The sequence below is a fragment of the Marmota marmota genome, unplaced genomic scaffold, assembly GCF_001458135.2.
Source record: "Marmota marmota marmota unplaced genomic scaffold, marMar, whole genome shotgun sequence".
In the NCBI taxonomy this organism is placed as follows: Eukaryota; Metazoa; Chordata; class Mammalia; order Rodentia; family Sciuridae; genus Marmota; species Marmota marmota.
In genome coordinates this window covers 45,509,760-45,523,189 of record NW_026000016.1, presented here as the reverse complement: position 1 = coordinate 45,523,189, position 13,430 = coordinate 45,509,760, and the positions used below count along the sequence as shown (strand labels likewise).

General features: G+C 41.5%; 1 protein-coding gene across 4 annotated transcripts in view; it reads right to left on the bottom strand.

Moving 5' to 3' along the window:
• Positions 1–793: 793 nt before the first annotated feature.
• Positions 794–13,430, bottom strand: part of Ipo9 (importin 9) — a 56,105-nt gene continuing 43,468 nt past the window's right edge. For 3 of the 4 annotated variants that reach the window (XM_015483826.2, XM_048809674.1, XM_048809675.1), the window contains 10 exons: positions 13,001–13,227; positions 10,673–10,821; positions 9,904–10,032; positions 8,280–8,555; positions 7,832–7,998; positions 7,122–7,255; positions 5,852–5,974; positions 5,360–5,467; positions 5,078–5,154; positions 794–4,626 (listed from right to left, as the gene is read on the bottom strand). In XM_015483826.2, the coding sequence (XP_015339312.1) occupies positions 4,516–4,626; positions 5,078–5,154; positions 5,360–5,467; positions 5,852–5,974; positions 7,122–7,255; positions 7,832–7,998; positions 8,280–8,555; positions 9,904–10,032; positions 10,673–10,821; positions 13,001–13,227 (1,501 nt within the window). In that variant the 3' untranslated portion in view covers positions 794–4,515. The remainder of the gene's footprint in view (positions 4,627–5,077; positions 5,155–5,359; positions 5,468–5,851; positions 5,975–7,121; positions 7,256–7,831; positions 7,999–8,279; positions 8,556–9,903; positions 10,033–10,672; positions 10,822–13,000; positions 13,228–13,430) is intronic. The other variant, XM_015483827.2, reaches the window with a different exon arrangement.

Sequence of the window (13,430 nt, the reverse complement as noted above, 5' to 3'; positions counted from 1 at the left end):
GAGTTCACAGGAGCTCTCACCAAGGGTCCAGAGTGTGACTACCCTGAAAAAACAGCTAAAGCAAGGAACTGAAGAACTCACATATGCTCTTGGAGTGAGTAGAGGGGAAAAAGCCCAGTGAAAGCAAATTAATACAATTATGTTTTATGTCACCAGATAACCAAAGAAAAACGGTTTGAAAGGCAGGAGCTGGGGCTTCCACATTACTGTCCTGTTCCCTATGCAGGGCTGCAGTCCCTTCCTCAGAGTCAGCCTCCCAAAGGCTCACCAAGACCCTGATTTAGCAGCAATAGCAGCTGTGAAGCTGAACTGAGTCAGTCAAATTCAGCCAGAAAGTCTGAGTCAATGCAGCTCCTAGGTCTGGGGGTGGAGGGTAGTAGGAGGGGATAACTTCTCACCATTTCAGTGCTTTTTCATCAAGTCAGCTTTAATTCTAACTATAATCCAGTGAGGTAGGTATTAATTCTTCATTTTACAGATGAAGAAACCAAGGCTTGGAGGGGATATCACCTGCTTCCATTCCCAGATACGTAATCATGCCAAGTTAAAACAACTCAAGCCTTGAAGGGACATCTTGGACCTTCTGCTCAGGCCTCATTGTTTTTCTTCCCACAATGATTTGCTACAAAATCACATATTCCACACACAGGCATGAGACCTTTTAAATTTTACAATTTTAGGAAACTAGCACTAATGCCCTCCTTTTCTTACCTCATCAAAAAAGTAAAAAATATTGAAGCGTGAAAGATGGTTGATGTTGACCTGTACCATTTGTCAGAAAAAAGGAAAACAGTTCACAAAATTTGGAATTTTATTAACAATTACTTTTGGCTGCTTTGCTACTAGAATCCTGGCAAAGAATTGAGACCTAGTCTAAATCCCTGTGAGAATGAGAGCTTTTTCCATGAGATAGGACAGCTCTCTCAATGTCCAGCCTCTGGTTGGGTACTTCCATGGATGGGGAGGAAATGCATTTTAAGACTGCAAGGCAACTCACTCCACAGCTACCAGGTTTAAAACACTCTCCCTTATCAGTAAATAAACTCCACTGATTCTCCTTTCTATCATTTCACTAATCCATTCCTTTCACTCCAGCTCTCTAGATACAGGCTCTGGGTTCTCCCATCTGGAGCTGCTTCCAGACTCCATTCCTACCTCCCATCTCCCTCCTCTTCAACTCAAGGTTCTAAATCATCCTTCTGGTCATGTTTGGAATGACACCATTTTTGGTGTCACCTTTTCACCATCTGCCTCTCACTTGTCTTTCCAGTTTTACTTCTGGACAAGACCCCCATGAACCATATTTTATGTTTTATGCTGTCCTGTTGTGGTGCTGGGACTAGAACCCAGAGCCTTACACATGCTAGGCGAGTACTCCACCCTGTCATTCCAAAATGGGTTAACCTGTAGTTTGGTTAGTTGGTCTTCAGCCACCAACTTCTCTATCTTCCTAATTCTCCGACTTTTCTATGTCCAAGTTTTTTTTTTTAATTAGTTGTAGATGGACATAATACCTTTATTTTTTATTTTTACGTGGTTCCGGGACTTGAACCCAGTACCTCACGCATGCTAGGCAAACGCCGTACCACTGAGCCACAACCCCGGCCCCAAGGTTTTTTTTTTGAATCCAGAGTCTGGCACAAGTGAGGTAAGAGCTCTGCTGATTACACCCCCCAGCTCTGTCCAGGTGATTTTATCTAGTTAACAAAACTAAAGGTTGCAAGACATCCCTTGCTCTTTAGCTAGCTCACAATGAACATCTATTAATGAAACTCACTGATTACTTTTTCATCACTGTTATTTATCTGCTTTTGAATTATTGGCTGTAGGTCATACTTCCCAATGACTAACTGCTTCTTTGTCAGACTTATGTTTTTCAGTCTTTTAGTGTTTTCATTTTCCCTTCTGTTTCCACCAACAGCTCAACCAACTCCTAGGAACCCCTTAGTGTCCTAGCTGCTGCTTCCCAGGCAGGAACCTGAGGCTTTTATTACTTTTAGTAATAAAATTATCCTTGATCTTCAGTTCCTCCTAACCAGGTAGTCCAGCCCTTTTCAGACTGAAAGCTAGCTCTGGCCAAAAGGCAGGATATAAAATAGGAGGTTAGAGTTCAGTTTCCTGTCACACCACTGGCCTCCAACAGAAATTCTTCTTGCTGGCACTAAACAGACTTTCCAAACTCTCTTTTTAACAGATTGGGAATATCTCTGTCCTTGTTGTAAAGATTAAATGATCTGGAAACACAAGGAAGTACCTGCACAAGGGGTTCAAAACCATCTACTCTCAACCAAAGCTGTCTGTTGGCGAGGGCTCCCTGCCAAGTGACACTAGTGCTCTTAGAATTCATTTTCCTAAGTTCAGCCATTGTCCCCCCCGCCTCCCAATCAGCCTAAGAACAGAAAGAGGGGCCTTTGCCAAGGCAGTTATTATCACTTTTGGCAATAGACATAGATTATTATTATTTTGGTACTGAGGATTGAATTCAGGGCATTTTACCATTGAATTATAACCCTAGCCCTTTTTGAAACTGGGTCTTGCTGAAGCTTCTCTCAAACCTGTGACCCTTCTACCTCAGCCTTATGAGTTGCTGGGATTATAGAAGTATGCTACCATGCATGGCTAATTTTTTAAATCATCAGGCTCAGAAGGGGTCCATCACTCTCAGTCTGTGTTGGAGCCCCAAGCCTCTCAAACCCAACAGTTCAATGTGCTGGCATGAGACCATTTTTTGGTGCCCAAATCAACAATCAACTTTGTCTTCTACCAAATGTAGATCTACCTTGAGATCAGCCAGAGTGAGTCTCCTAGGATCACACTGATGTTTTCTGGACACCATTGGCCAGACTTGCCATTGTTTTCCATTATCAGTGACTCCCCCAACTCTAGAGGGAGCAGCAGCAGGGAGAGAATATTAGCCTCAGAATCTGGTTGGCAGCAGACAACTGTGAACACACGCCCTCAGGCTTTTCAAATATAGAAACTTAACTAAAATACCTTCCAACTCATCATGGACGCTGAACACTAGGGACATCTAGTGGCATGAAGTCATTACCAGCCACAATATCCTTAGGCTTCCATGAAAGTCCTATGGAGTAAATGCCCTACAATGGGGCTCTCCCCTTTAAGAATGGAGATGCAAACTCATTTTATATATTATTTCGTTATGACAACATCACCCTAAAGAAATATTGTGGCTTCTAAAAACGGGGCACCCAGATGCAGGCACTATCAAAAAGCAGGTGAATATTGGGCTTTACTCCCCTTCCCTTAATTTTTTTCATCTTCATTTACTTTCTGAACCCATAACCCACTAAAGCCCAATTAAGGCATTGTTAAGGCATTGACCTTAAAAGTTTTTTTTGGTGATGCTGGGAATGGAACCCAGGGCCTCGGGCAATTGCTGTACCACTGAGCTACATCCCAAGCCCTTTTTAACATCTGATTAAATAAGCCAGTTCTCCAAGAATTATTTTAAATTAAGTTTGACAAACAGACTAGAATGTCTAAATAGGCTCCATGCAACCCTTTTTCCTCCTCTATTTTACTTCCTTCTAAAGGGAATAGAAGGCAGAGGTGCTGAGATACCTTATACCATGCAGACTAAGTTCATTTGTAAAGATTACTTTACTGTCCTAGAAAAATACACGTTGCAAATTTGAGGGCTACAACTTAACCATTTTAAAGGATTCCTGAGGGACAAGGGATAACCTTTGAATATCATACTCTGTGGTAATGTGTGGTAGAGGCATATTAAATATAGTGGGGTCAGGTGGATTTTTTAAAAATCCTTTTTTTTCTAGTTTTTTTTTTTTTCTAAAAAAGGAAAAACAAATTGCCATCTGGCTTATTTTGTGTGTGCATGTATATATAGGAACAGGTTGGGGGAGGGGTTGTGTCATGCAAGGAAGCAAAAACAAGATGATGACTTCCTTCAACAGAGGAGCCTCAGTGTTGCAGGAAGAAAGCAGGGAGGGAGACTGCTGGAAAGGGTGTAGATGTAGGTGCTCCTGCTTGTGCCTGCTGAGAACCAGGAGCATCAGTGGTCGAAGGCAGAGAGCTTAGTGATCTCTCAAGAGTATTACTATTTGAACACATCAGATGTCCTATGAAAGTAGACAGGTCTGTTTCAGAATATAAATGGTAGTGACTTCCTGTGCTTCTGAGGTGGGGTAAAATAATCCATGAACACATAATCCTTCTGGGCACAAATGTTTCTGGACTGGCCAGCAGAGGACACTAGGAACAGAGGTGAGGGCAGAGTTAGGGAGAAAAATGTTCCAGATATGGGGTATCTTCATGGGAACTTTGAGAAATGTCCCTTGTTCCACTATTCCTAGGTGATGGCACTGGTGAACTTGGTCAGAGTCATTATGAGTGTCACTCTGAGGAGGCCAAGGATCAAGGGTCAGGAAACCACTCTAGGTTGAGAAGAAAGTGCATCTCAAGGCCAGTGAGTACTGCAAAATTATTTGTGGCTGGGCCAAAAAAAAAAAAGCAAACGTGGAAAGGCCATTTTTAGATGCCGATGGTCTGTAGAATCCGCCTCTCGTTGTCATTAAGGTGGCCTGAGAACATTATGTAGCACGGCTGCTGAGCAAACTGGCAAAGGAAGTCTGTGAGATATGCCTGGAGGGAAGAATAAGAGTGGTGTTACTGAGGGTCCCCAGGGTCACTCACTGACAGCAATGTAAGAACCACCACCAAGTGGGACAATGAGCGGCTGACTTTTAGATAAATGCCACCTTCTTGAGGGATGGCCTTTTATATTCTTGGATCTAGTTTAGATACTACTGCCCAGGGACAAAATTCCATAGGGAACCAAAATATTTCCATGGCTATTATCTTATGTTTCACCCCAAGGACCTTCACAACACAGACTTAAGAAGCTGGATTATAATGCCGGAATAAAATAATTGTGAAATCTCCCAGTCTCCCCAAAGCCCTTGACCACTCAGCAAGATAGAACTCTCTCTCCAGAGGCTCCTAGGAAGAACTATGAATAGATCTGAGACCATATTTCTGCTTCCATGGATTAGGAAATTGTTACTTGCAAGACCTCTTCTCTGGACACCCTCACCTGCAGATCAATCTGATAGAGAGGATCCTTCAGGGCATCGGGGTCATCTTCCTCATCATCCTCGTAGTAATCCTCCTCTGTTAGACAGCCAACATAGGGCAGGTCAGGGCAGAGGCCCATGATCAGCCCTGGGTAGTGATGCACCACTGCATGGCTGAGGCAGGAGCCCAAGGAATATTCCTTGTAGGCCTGCCTCTCCCCTTTCCCAAGTACCCCATTCTTGGCACCAGTGTGCAAAGAAAAAGATATTTACCATGGCTGTTTTCTTCTCAAACTGCTTACCATATTTACTGGTAGCAAGAATGTCAGATAAAAGTTGGCCACCTAAACCATCCTCCTCTTCCTCATCTTCCTCCTCCTGGTCCTCCCACATATCATTGGAGTCATCTGCTGGGAAATGAAAAGCAGCTAAAGCACATTCATGCATTCTCCCTTCCCAAACCCAAACAGGTCATAAAAGAGGACCCTGAGGGTTCCTCTAAGGTGGCCTGAAGTCCCCAATGGGAGAGAATCAAGGATGGACAAACCTTCCCAGTAAGTGTGAATGGAAGAACCAACTTCCAAGAAGTAAGGGTAAGACAGCTTGTCCCCTGGTTGCTCCCCATCCCCAACTTCTGAGATTTCACAAGGCAGACCTAAGAGTGTCAGCTACAGAGTAGCTCTAGCTCAATATATATTTTTTTCTTTCTAAACCAATGAGTCAATAAATCAAATTGACAATTTGTAACTTGATCTGCCAGGTAAAAGTCTCCTGGGAGTAAGGGCCTGGTGCACCTTGACTCCACTCTGCAGGAGTGGCCTGGCGTGCGGCATTGGCCTCCATGACGTTGGAGAGCTCGTTGATAATCAGCTTTAGGATCTTGACCAGCAAAGGAATATTTGTCCAGCGCTCTGGATCTGGGAAGGAAGGATAAGGCTTCAAGTCAGACTGTTATTGGCTCACTTCTAGCAACGCCTCCATGCTCCCTACAGTGCCATTCAACACAGAGTTCACCAACACTCACCATCACTTTCTACCATCCCTAACTATACTGAGCCATCAAAGAATGACTTAAATAACTTTATTCTGCCCGGTGTTATAAAAGTTCTGAAGTTAGGAGAGATTAAGAGAGATTGAAGGAGACAGTTTGTCAGTACTAAAGTTCTGAAGCCAAATAATTATACAGAGCACAGTACTAGAGTTCTCAGGACTTGCAAGATATCATGGTTATTATAAACCTACAGTTAAAGCAGCTCTACTTAAAAATCACTAGAGAAAACCTGGTAACAAAAACATGCTGAATATGTGTGTTGAAGTCCCAGAATGAACCTAAAAGTTGGGGATCTTTGGTAAATTACTATTTTTGTCAATTTTCAACAGAAAGGAACCATATATTCTAATCCATTGTTTGCCCATAGTTTTGTGCCTCCTCTTCTTTTTAATTTTTGGTATTAGAAATTAAACCCAGGGGTGCTTTACCACTGAGCCACATCCCCAGCACTTTGTATTTTGAGATAGGGTTTGACTAAGTTGCACAGGGACTTGCTAAGCTGCTGAGGGTAACCTCGAACTTCCAATCTTTCTGCTCAGTCTCCTAAATCACACACATAGGCATGTACCACCACACCTGGATTGACTCTTCTTTATCAAACCCGTCACTAGCAATTACGTGTGTTTTTTTTTTTTGGTAATTGTATGTGGACAGCATGCCTTTATTTATTCATTTATTTTTATGTGGTGCTGAGAATTGAACCCAGTGCCTCACATGTGCTAGGTAAGCACTCTGCCACTGAACTACAGCCCCAGCCACAATTATGTCTTAAAAATATAGATCACAGGTCAGCATGGTGGTGTACACCTATAAGCTCATGTTGAGGCAGGAGGATTACAAGTTCAAGGCCAGCATGTGCAACTGGGTAAGATCCTGTCTCAAAATAAAAAAGAGCTTGGTGGTAGAGTGCCCTTGGGTTAAATCCCCAGTATTATAAATAAAATAAACAAATGAATAAAAAGTATTCTTAGCCTCTATGGAGAGGAAATCAGAGGGATGGCAGCATCACCCACTTTTGGCTGACTTAGAGCGGGTACGGATGCCCTCATCCATACTGTAGATCTCTTCTCCCTTCACACGGATATCCTGTAGCCGTTTGTCATCTGCATTGATGCCATGCTGGAGCAGCTTACACAGTGCCACAGAGCTGACAAAGAAGAGTAAGAAAAGGTCAATCAGCCACCTATCTAGAGTTCACTCTAAGGCGACCAGTCATTACATCCTAAGACAATAAAAATTCTGTTCATAACTAATTAGGAGAGATAAAAGAGTTCAGCTAGAAATGGGATTAGAATTTATAAAATGGTCCAATGAGAGAACTGCTTTTCTTGAACAAAAACAGTGGGTAAGCATCACAATGACTATCCATGCTATACAGTCAATAGGGTAATGAGAACTAGTGGAATAAAAGTCCAGGCAAGAAAGTTGGAAAGCCAAGGTTAGAAGGCTTGGGTTATAAAGGAGAATAAGTTACTAGCAGTTCTTAGCTGGCTGAAGTCTGTGGCAGAGGAAGCTCTCTAGCCAGCAGACCTCAGAAAAATATTGTCTACCTGTGTTGACTGGGGGATTTCAAGATGGCAGCCATTCAAATATGCAAGTTAACAAGACAGAGAAAAGGGAAAACAAGGGGTAATCTGATATGTCAAACAAAAATCAATGGTGTAAGTCAGGGAAGGAAGAAATGTGAGTAGGAGAAGAATGCTCAGAGAAGATGAGGGTCTACCTGACTTTGCCTTCATACTGTCCATAGAACAGATGCTGTCGGCTTGTCCACTCAGCCATCACAAACTCTAGGGCAGGTTTTCCAGTAGGTCCTGGGAGACTACAGAGGAACTCCAAGAGAGGTTCCAGCTGAGTGTGTACCAGATGAGCGAATACCATGATCAGAGACTAGGTAGGATATAACAAGAAGGACATCTGCTTCAGAAAAACTGATTTCACAGAGACAGGAGATGGAATAGTCCATCAAGAAATAATCTATGCACTGCAGGGACCACCCACAAGGCAAGAGAACATGAAGATTTTCTTTTTCATATTTCTTTGGCTATAAGAGATCTAACCTTACTTCTTTCTTGTTCTACAAGGATAGCAAGAGGGTAAAACAGTTCAGGGCCCACATAATAATTTGTATCTCCAGAGGATGGGAAAGACTAGTTCTCCACTCTCCTTACCTGCATGACACTGAGTGTCTCTGCCTGCTGCATCTTACTGAGGATGGCACGAAGAATCTGATCCAGATTTTCCCCAAGCTCCCGCCCTGCCTTGGAAATGAGGGTGGAGACAAGGCGGCCCACAAAGGCTGCAGTGAACTCTGAGGTGCGGGGGTCTAGGAGCTGGCTCACCACTTGCATCACATACCACAGTCCATTGTGGCCTTGTTCATCATGCCACTGGGCTACCTGCTCCAGCGTCACTGACACATAGGCCCGCAAGCACTCTCCACCATTCTGGGGAGATAGAAGTAACAAGCAAGATTAGCAACTGGGGAAGAGATGACAGAAGCCCTCAATTTGTATGAGCAAGTATTACTCTGAGGTCTATGCCTTATAACAGTCGTGAGACTACAGGGTTTGTGGTGGGCTCATTCCACTAGAGTCAGGAATTTACTGTTATAGATAAAAATTTTTCCTTTACCCATTCAGTTATCTAAAAATGCATTTTTTCTTTTTCCTGTGGTACCAGGGGTGTTCTCCCATAAAGCTACATCCCAAGACCTTTTAATTTTTCATTTGAACAGGGTCTTGTCTAAGTTGTTAAGGCTGTCCTTGAATTTGTCATCTTCCTGCCTTAGTCTCCCGAGTAGCTGGGATTACAGATGTGCGACACTACTAAGACTCAAAATGCATTTCTTTTTGACCACAAGGGATAATGACCAAGCAAACTGAGTTTTAACTATTAAGATCTACCTCTGGTACTGGAAAAATTATTTCTGAGATATAGCAATAATTAGATGTCTTGAAAGTCTTTATAGGAATACAGACAGACCTTACATATAATCTCCAAGCTGATGAATATCCACTGGTAAGTTCTATAATCTTTATAATCAACTTTAGTAGTAAAGACAAGAAAAAGTAACCAACTAACCCAAGAAACACAGAAGAATATTTAGGCTTTCCTCACCTCTCCAGAGGCCTACAATTTTGCTAACTTCATCAAAAAAAGGAAAAGACTTTCTTTTCTTGTTTTTGGTGGTACTGGAGATTGACTCTAGGGGCACTCTAGCAACTGAGCCACATCTCCAGACCTTTTTATTTTGAAACAGGGTCTTGCTAATTTGCTGAGGCTGACTTCAAACTTGTAATTCTCCTGCTTCAGTCTCTCAAGTCTCGATTACAGGTGTATACCACCATACCCAGCTCAGATTTTCTTAATGGCCCCAGATTTAGATGTCTGTAATCTCTTGTATAGTAGTAATACTCAGATGCAGATGGCCAGAATGCCTGGTTTCTAAACTCTTTAGAGTTATAACACATCCCAAAGTACAGTTTGTTAGTCTTTTGTAGCTTGAATCCTTTCTGCATCCTCTGGGTAAATATGAAATTGACAAACCTGTATTTTACTTTATTTTTTTTTTTTAGTTATAGATGGACACAATATCTTTGTTTGCTTATTTTTATGTGGTGCTGAGGATCGAACCCAATGTCTCACATGTGTGAGGCAAGTGCTCTGCCACTGAGCCACAACCCCAGCCCACAAACCTGTATTTTAAAAGCATGAAAGCATGTCAGATTTCTCAGCTTACTATAAGCCAATGGAAGGAAGCTACCATTCTTCTAATCTCCATTTCTCAGATACCTGCATAGTGGCATTATCATCTGTGTGCAGGGTACACTGTGCTACAGCAGGGAAAGCTTGGCAGATGAGAAGCTGGGAAAGTGGAGGCTTTGTATTCCGAACTACTGTTGTCAGGATATCAATGGCTGTCTGAAGGGGAGAAGAGAGAAGAATGAGAATTGCCTCTAAGGTGGGAGGTACCCAATAATCAACTACTTACTGGGTGGATACAACAGAGCAACCCAGAGAAAACTCATTAATGAAACCAAGTTTCCAAAAAAAAAAAAGAACATCAGTAGACAGTACTCTCAGCCTCCTTATGATGGCTCATTACTTTATTAGATGTAGGAGGTGGGACACACAGCAGTGGACTGGACTGCCAGGTGACATACTTAATGGTGCTGTGTAATAGTGGCACTCTAATCAATTAACCAAGAGTACCTCTGCAATAAGAGCCATTTTCTTTTTCTTTTTTTTTTTAATATTTATTTCTTAGTTTTCGGCAGACATAACATCTTTGTTTGTATGTGGTGCTGAGGATCGAACCCGGGCTGCACGCATGCTAGGCGAGCGCGCTACCGCTTGAGCCACATCCCCAGCCCCAACAGCCATTTTCTTAAAGCCTCAGATAATCACACACTGACCTTAGAGACAGAGCAGACCAGTAAAATTACCCCATGAATCTCCGATGCTATTACTAGTTTCCTGTTAACTATGTGGGATCTGTGGATGGCACTTGCAGATCTCTCTTGTTCTCTTTCTCAAATACACAGGCCTTGTAGCTACTTACCGCACAGAGACCTGCAGGGATCTTGTCTGCTGGGGCCTGCATTATGCTGACCAGAGTGGGAATTAGCCGCATCTGCATTGGGCCCTGACAGGCTTCAATCTGAGACAGCTCCTTGAAGATGTCCTGAGCCAGTGAGGCGACAACAGGATCTAAAGTGGATAAGGCAATATGGAATCCCCTGCCTGATGGTCTGCATCTGCTTTTGGCTTTAATGATGTCTATGTTTTGCCCTAATCTATGTTAACTTCTGCACTGATTACATATCACATACCTGGGACCTAATGGGGACAGATGAATAATCTCAAAGAACAGGAGAGATGCTAAATCTCCAAGAGGCAGGGTATGCATGTTTTCATTAAGACAAGGACTAGTCATTAACAGCTACTCCTAAAACAAAATCTGGCTTTTTTCCTGGAGTAAATCTTAAAGGGTTTTTTGTTCTTGTGAAACCTGGGCTGATTGTAAAACCAAATGCTAAAAAAAAAAAAAAAAAAAAGCCCCACTGATACTTAGTTAGGACGACATGAAAATTTTAAAAACAGCTCAGTGTCTTCCCCCCAGGTTCTCATGTACTGAGGAGAAAACAACCCAAAGCTTTTTGAAAAAATGGAACGTTTGTAGTTCAATCTACTTTACCTATAAGTAAAAATATTTCCCTCAACCTAGGCTGCAAAAATATATGTGGTATATGTTAAAAATCATAACAGCATTATTTGTAATAGAAAAGAATTGGGAATAATCTAACTGTCCATTAACAAAATGGGTGAAAAAATTATCATATAGCCATTTTGTGAAATTCTATGTGATGACTAAAAAGAATGAGATATATTCAAGCATGCAAAATGGAAAGCTCTTTGAGACATAGCTTTAAGCGAAAAAGCAAACCAAAGAATATGATTACTATGGTATCATATAAGTAATTCTTATGCCTGTACATTTTTCTGAGCATCAATATTAGAGCTCTCTATTTTAGTTGCACTAGGGACTGAGCTTAGGGGCACTTTATCACTGAACTAAATCCTTAGTTCTTTTTGTTATTTTTTAAAAATTGTGAGATGGGGCCTGGCTAAATTGCTAAGGTTGACCTCACAGTTGGGATCCTCCTCTTGAGTCACTGAGATTACAGGTATATGCCACTTCACCCATCAGGAGATTCCTCTTTAAAACCAAGTATCTTTAATACTTTTCAAATAATAAAGTATTAATATACATATCCACTATAAAAAGCTTAAAATGAAGAAAAGTATTAAAGAAAAGAAAAACCTATACTGCTATCTACCTAATCACCATTAACATTTTGAGGCATTTTTTTCTACACACTTATCTATATTCATATCCTTATTGGAAACAAAACTGAAATTTGAGGTCATATATTTTTTGGGGGGAGGGGCTCCAGGGATTGAACTCAGGGGCACTCAAGCACTGAGCCACATCCCTATCCCTGTTTTGTATTGTGTTAGAGACAAGGTCTCATTGAATTGCTTAGCATCTTGCTGCTGCTGAGGCTGGACCGAACTCACGATCCACCCTTCTCAGGCTCCTGAGCTGCTGGGATTCCAGGTGTGTGCCACTGTGCCTGGCTTGGGGTCATATTTTATGAATTTTTTGGGGATGACTATCTTTTCACTTATTAATATGTAAACATTTTCTCATGGTTTTGAATCAGTATGATGCTTGATTTTAATGGTTTTATAGTATTTCATTTTACGGATATAATTAAACTTCTGTTATTTCCAGCATTTGACTAGGATAAAAAACATTTGGTGAACAACTGTGTTCATAGACTTCTGCATGTTTCTTTCTTCAGCATCTCCTTTTCTAAATTACAGTTCAGGCCTCTTATAGAAAATTTTCATTTATTTGTTCAACTTCCTACTCTGTTATCCAAGTTCTGAATTATGCCTCCTGCCTATGAGTCTTTTATTCACTATCTTTGTTCCCCCAGTTCTTATCAGAGGAGAGTAAACAATACAGGAATAAGTAGTCTTTTTTTCTTGGGGGTGTGTGTGTCAAATATTGAACCCAAGGGTGCTTAACTAATAAGCCACATCCCAATCCATTTTTCACTTAGAAATAGGGTCTAACTAAATTGCTTAGGGCCTCACTAAGTTGCTGGCTTTTAACTTGCAATTCTCCTGCATCAGCCTTGGGCCACTGGGGAAGTATTTTTAATGCTGCTCTATCTACAGCATAATTCTATTCTTTGCTAATTGAAAGCTTTGCTTACAATTCTTAAGACCATCAGACCTAGGGAAACTTAACCTAGATTTACCAGCCACCACGATTTTTTTAGTGCCTCTCATCAACATATCATCCCTGATTGCATACCATTACTGTACTTTAGGAAAATGGCGATGGTGAAGGGGCAGATTTTGCTTTCCATGCTTGCTGTGAATTCTGGGTCTACAGTACAAACGATGCATAGAGTCTCCATCACCAGGTTGAGAACCTCTGAGCTGAACTGGGCTGCTAGGTGAATTAAGCCATCAAGGATGCTGGGGAGGAAGGGCTGAAGCACGTGGGTACTCTCTGAGACTTTCAGTTGGTCACAATAACTAGAGAGAGATAGATAAGCAAGAATTACAAGCAAATTCCCCAATTACTGGTTTTTCCAATCTTCTTCTCCAATTATATATATATATATAAAAATGTTATGGCATTTATATTATGGCATTATGTTAGGGTTATACATATATAAATTATATATATATGTTATGGTATGTGTGTGTGTGTATATATATATATATATATATATAGC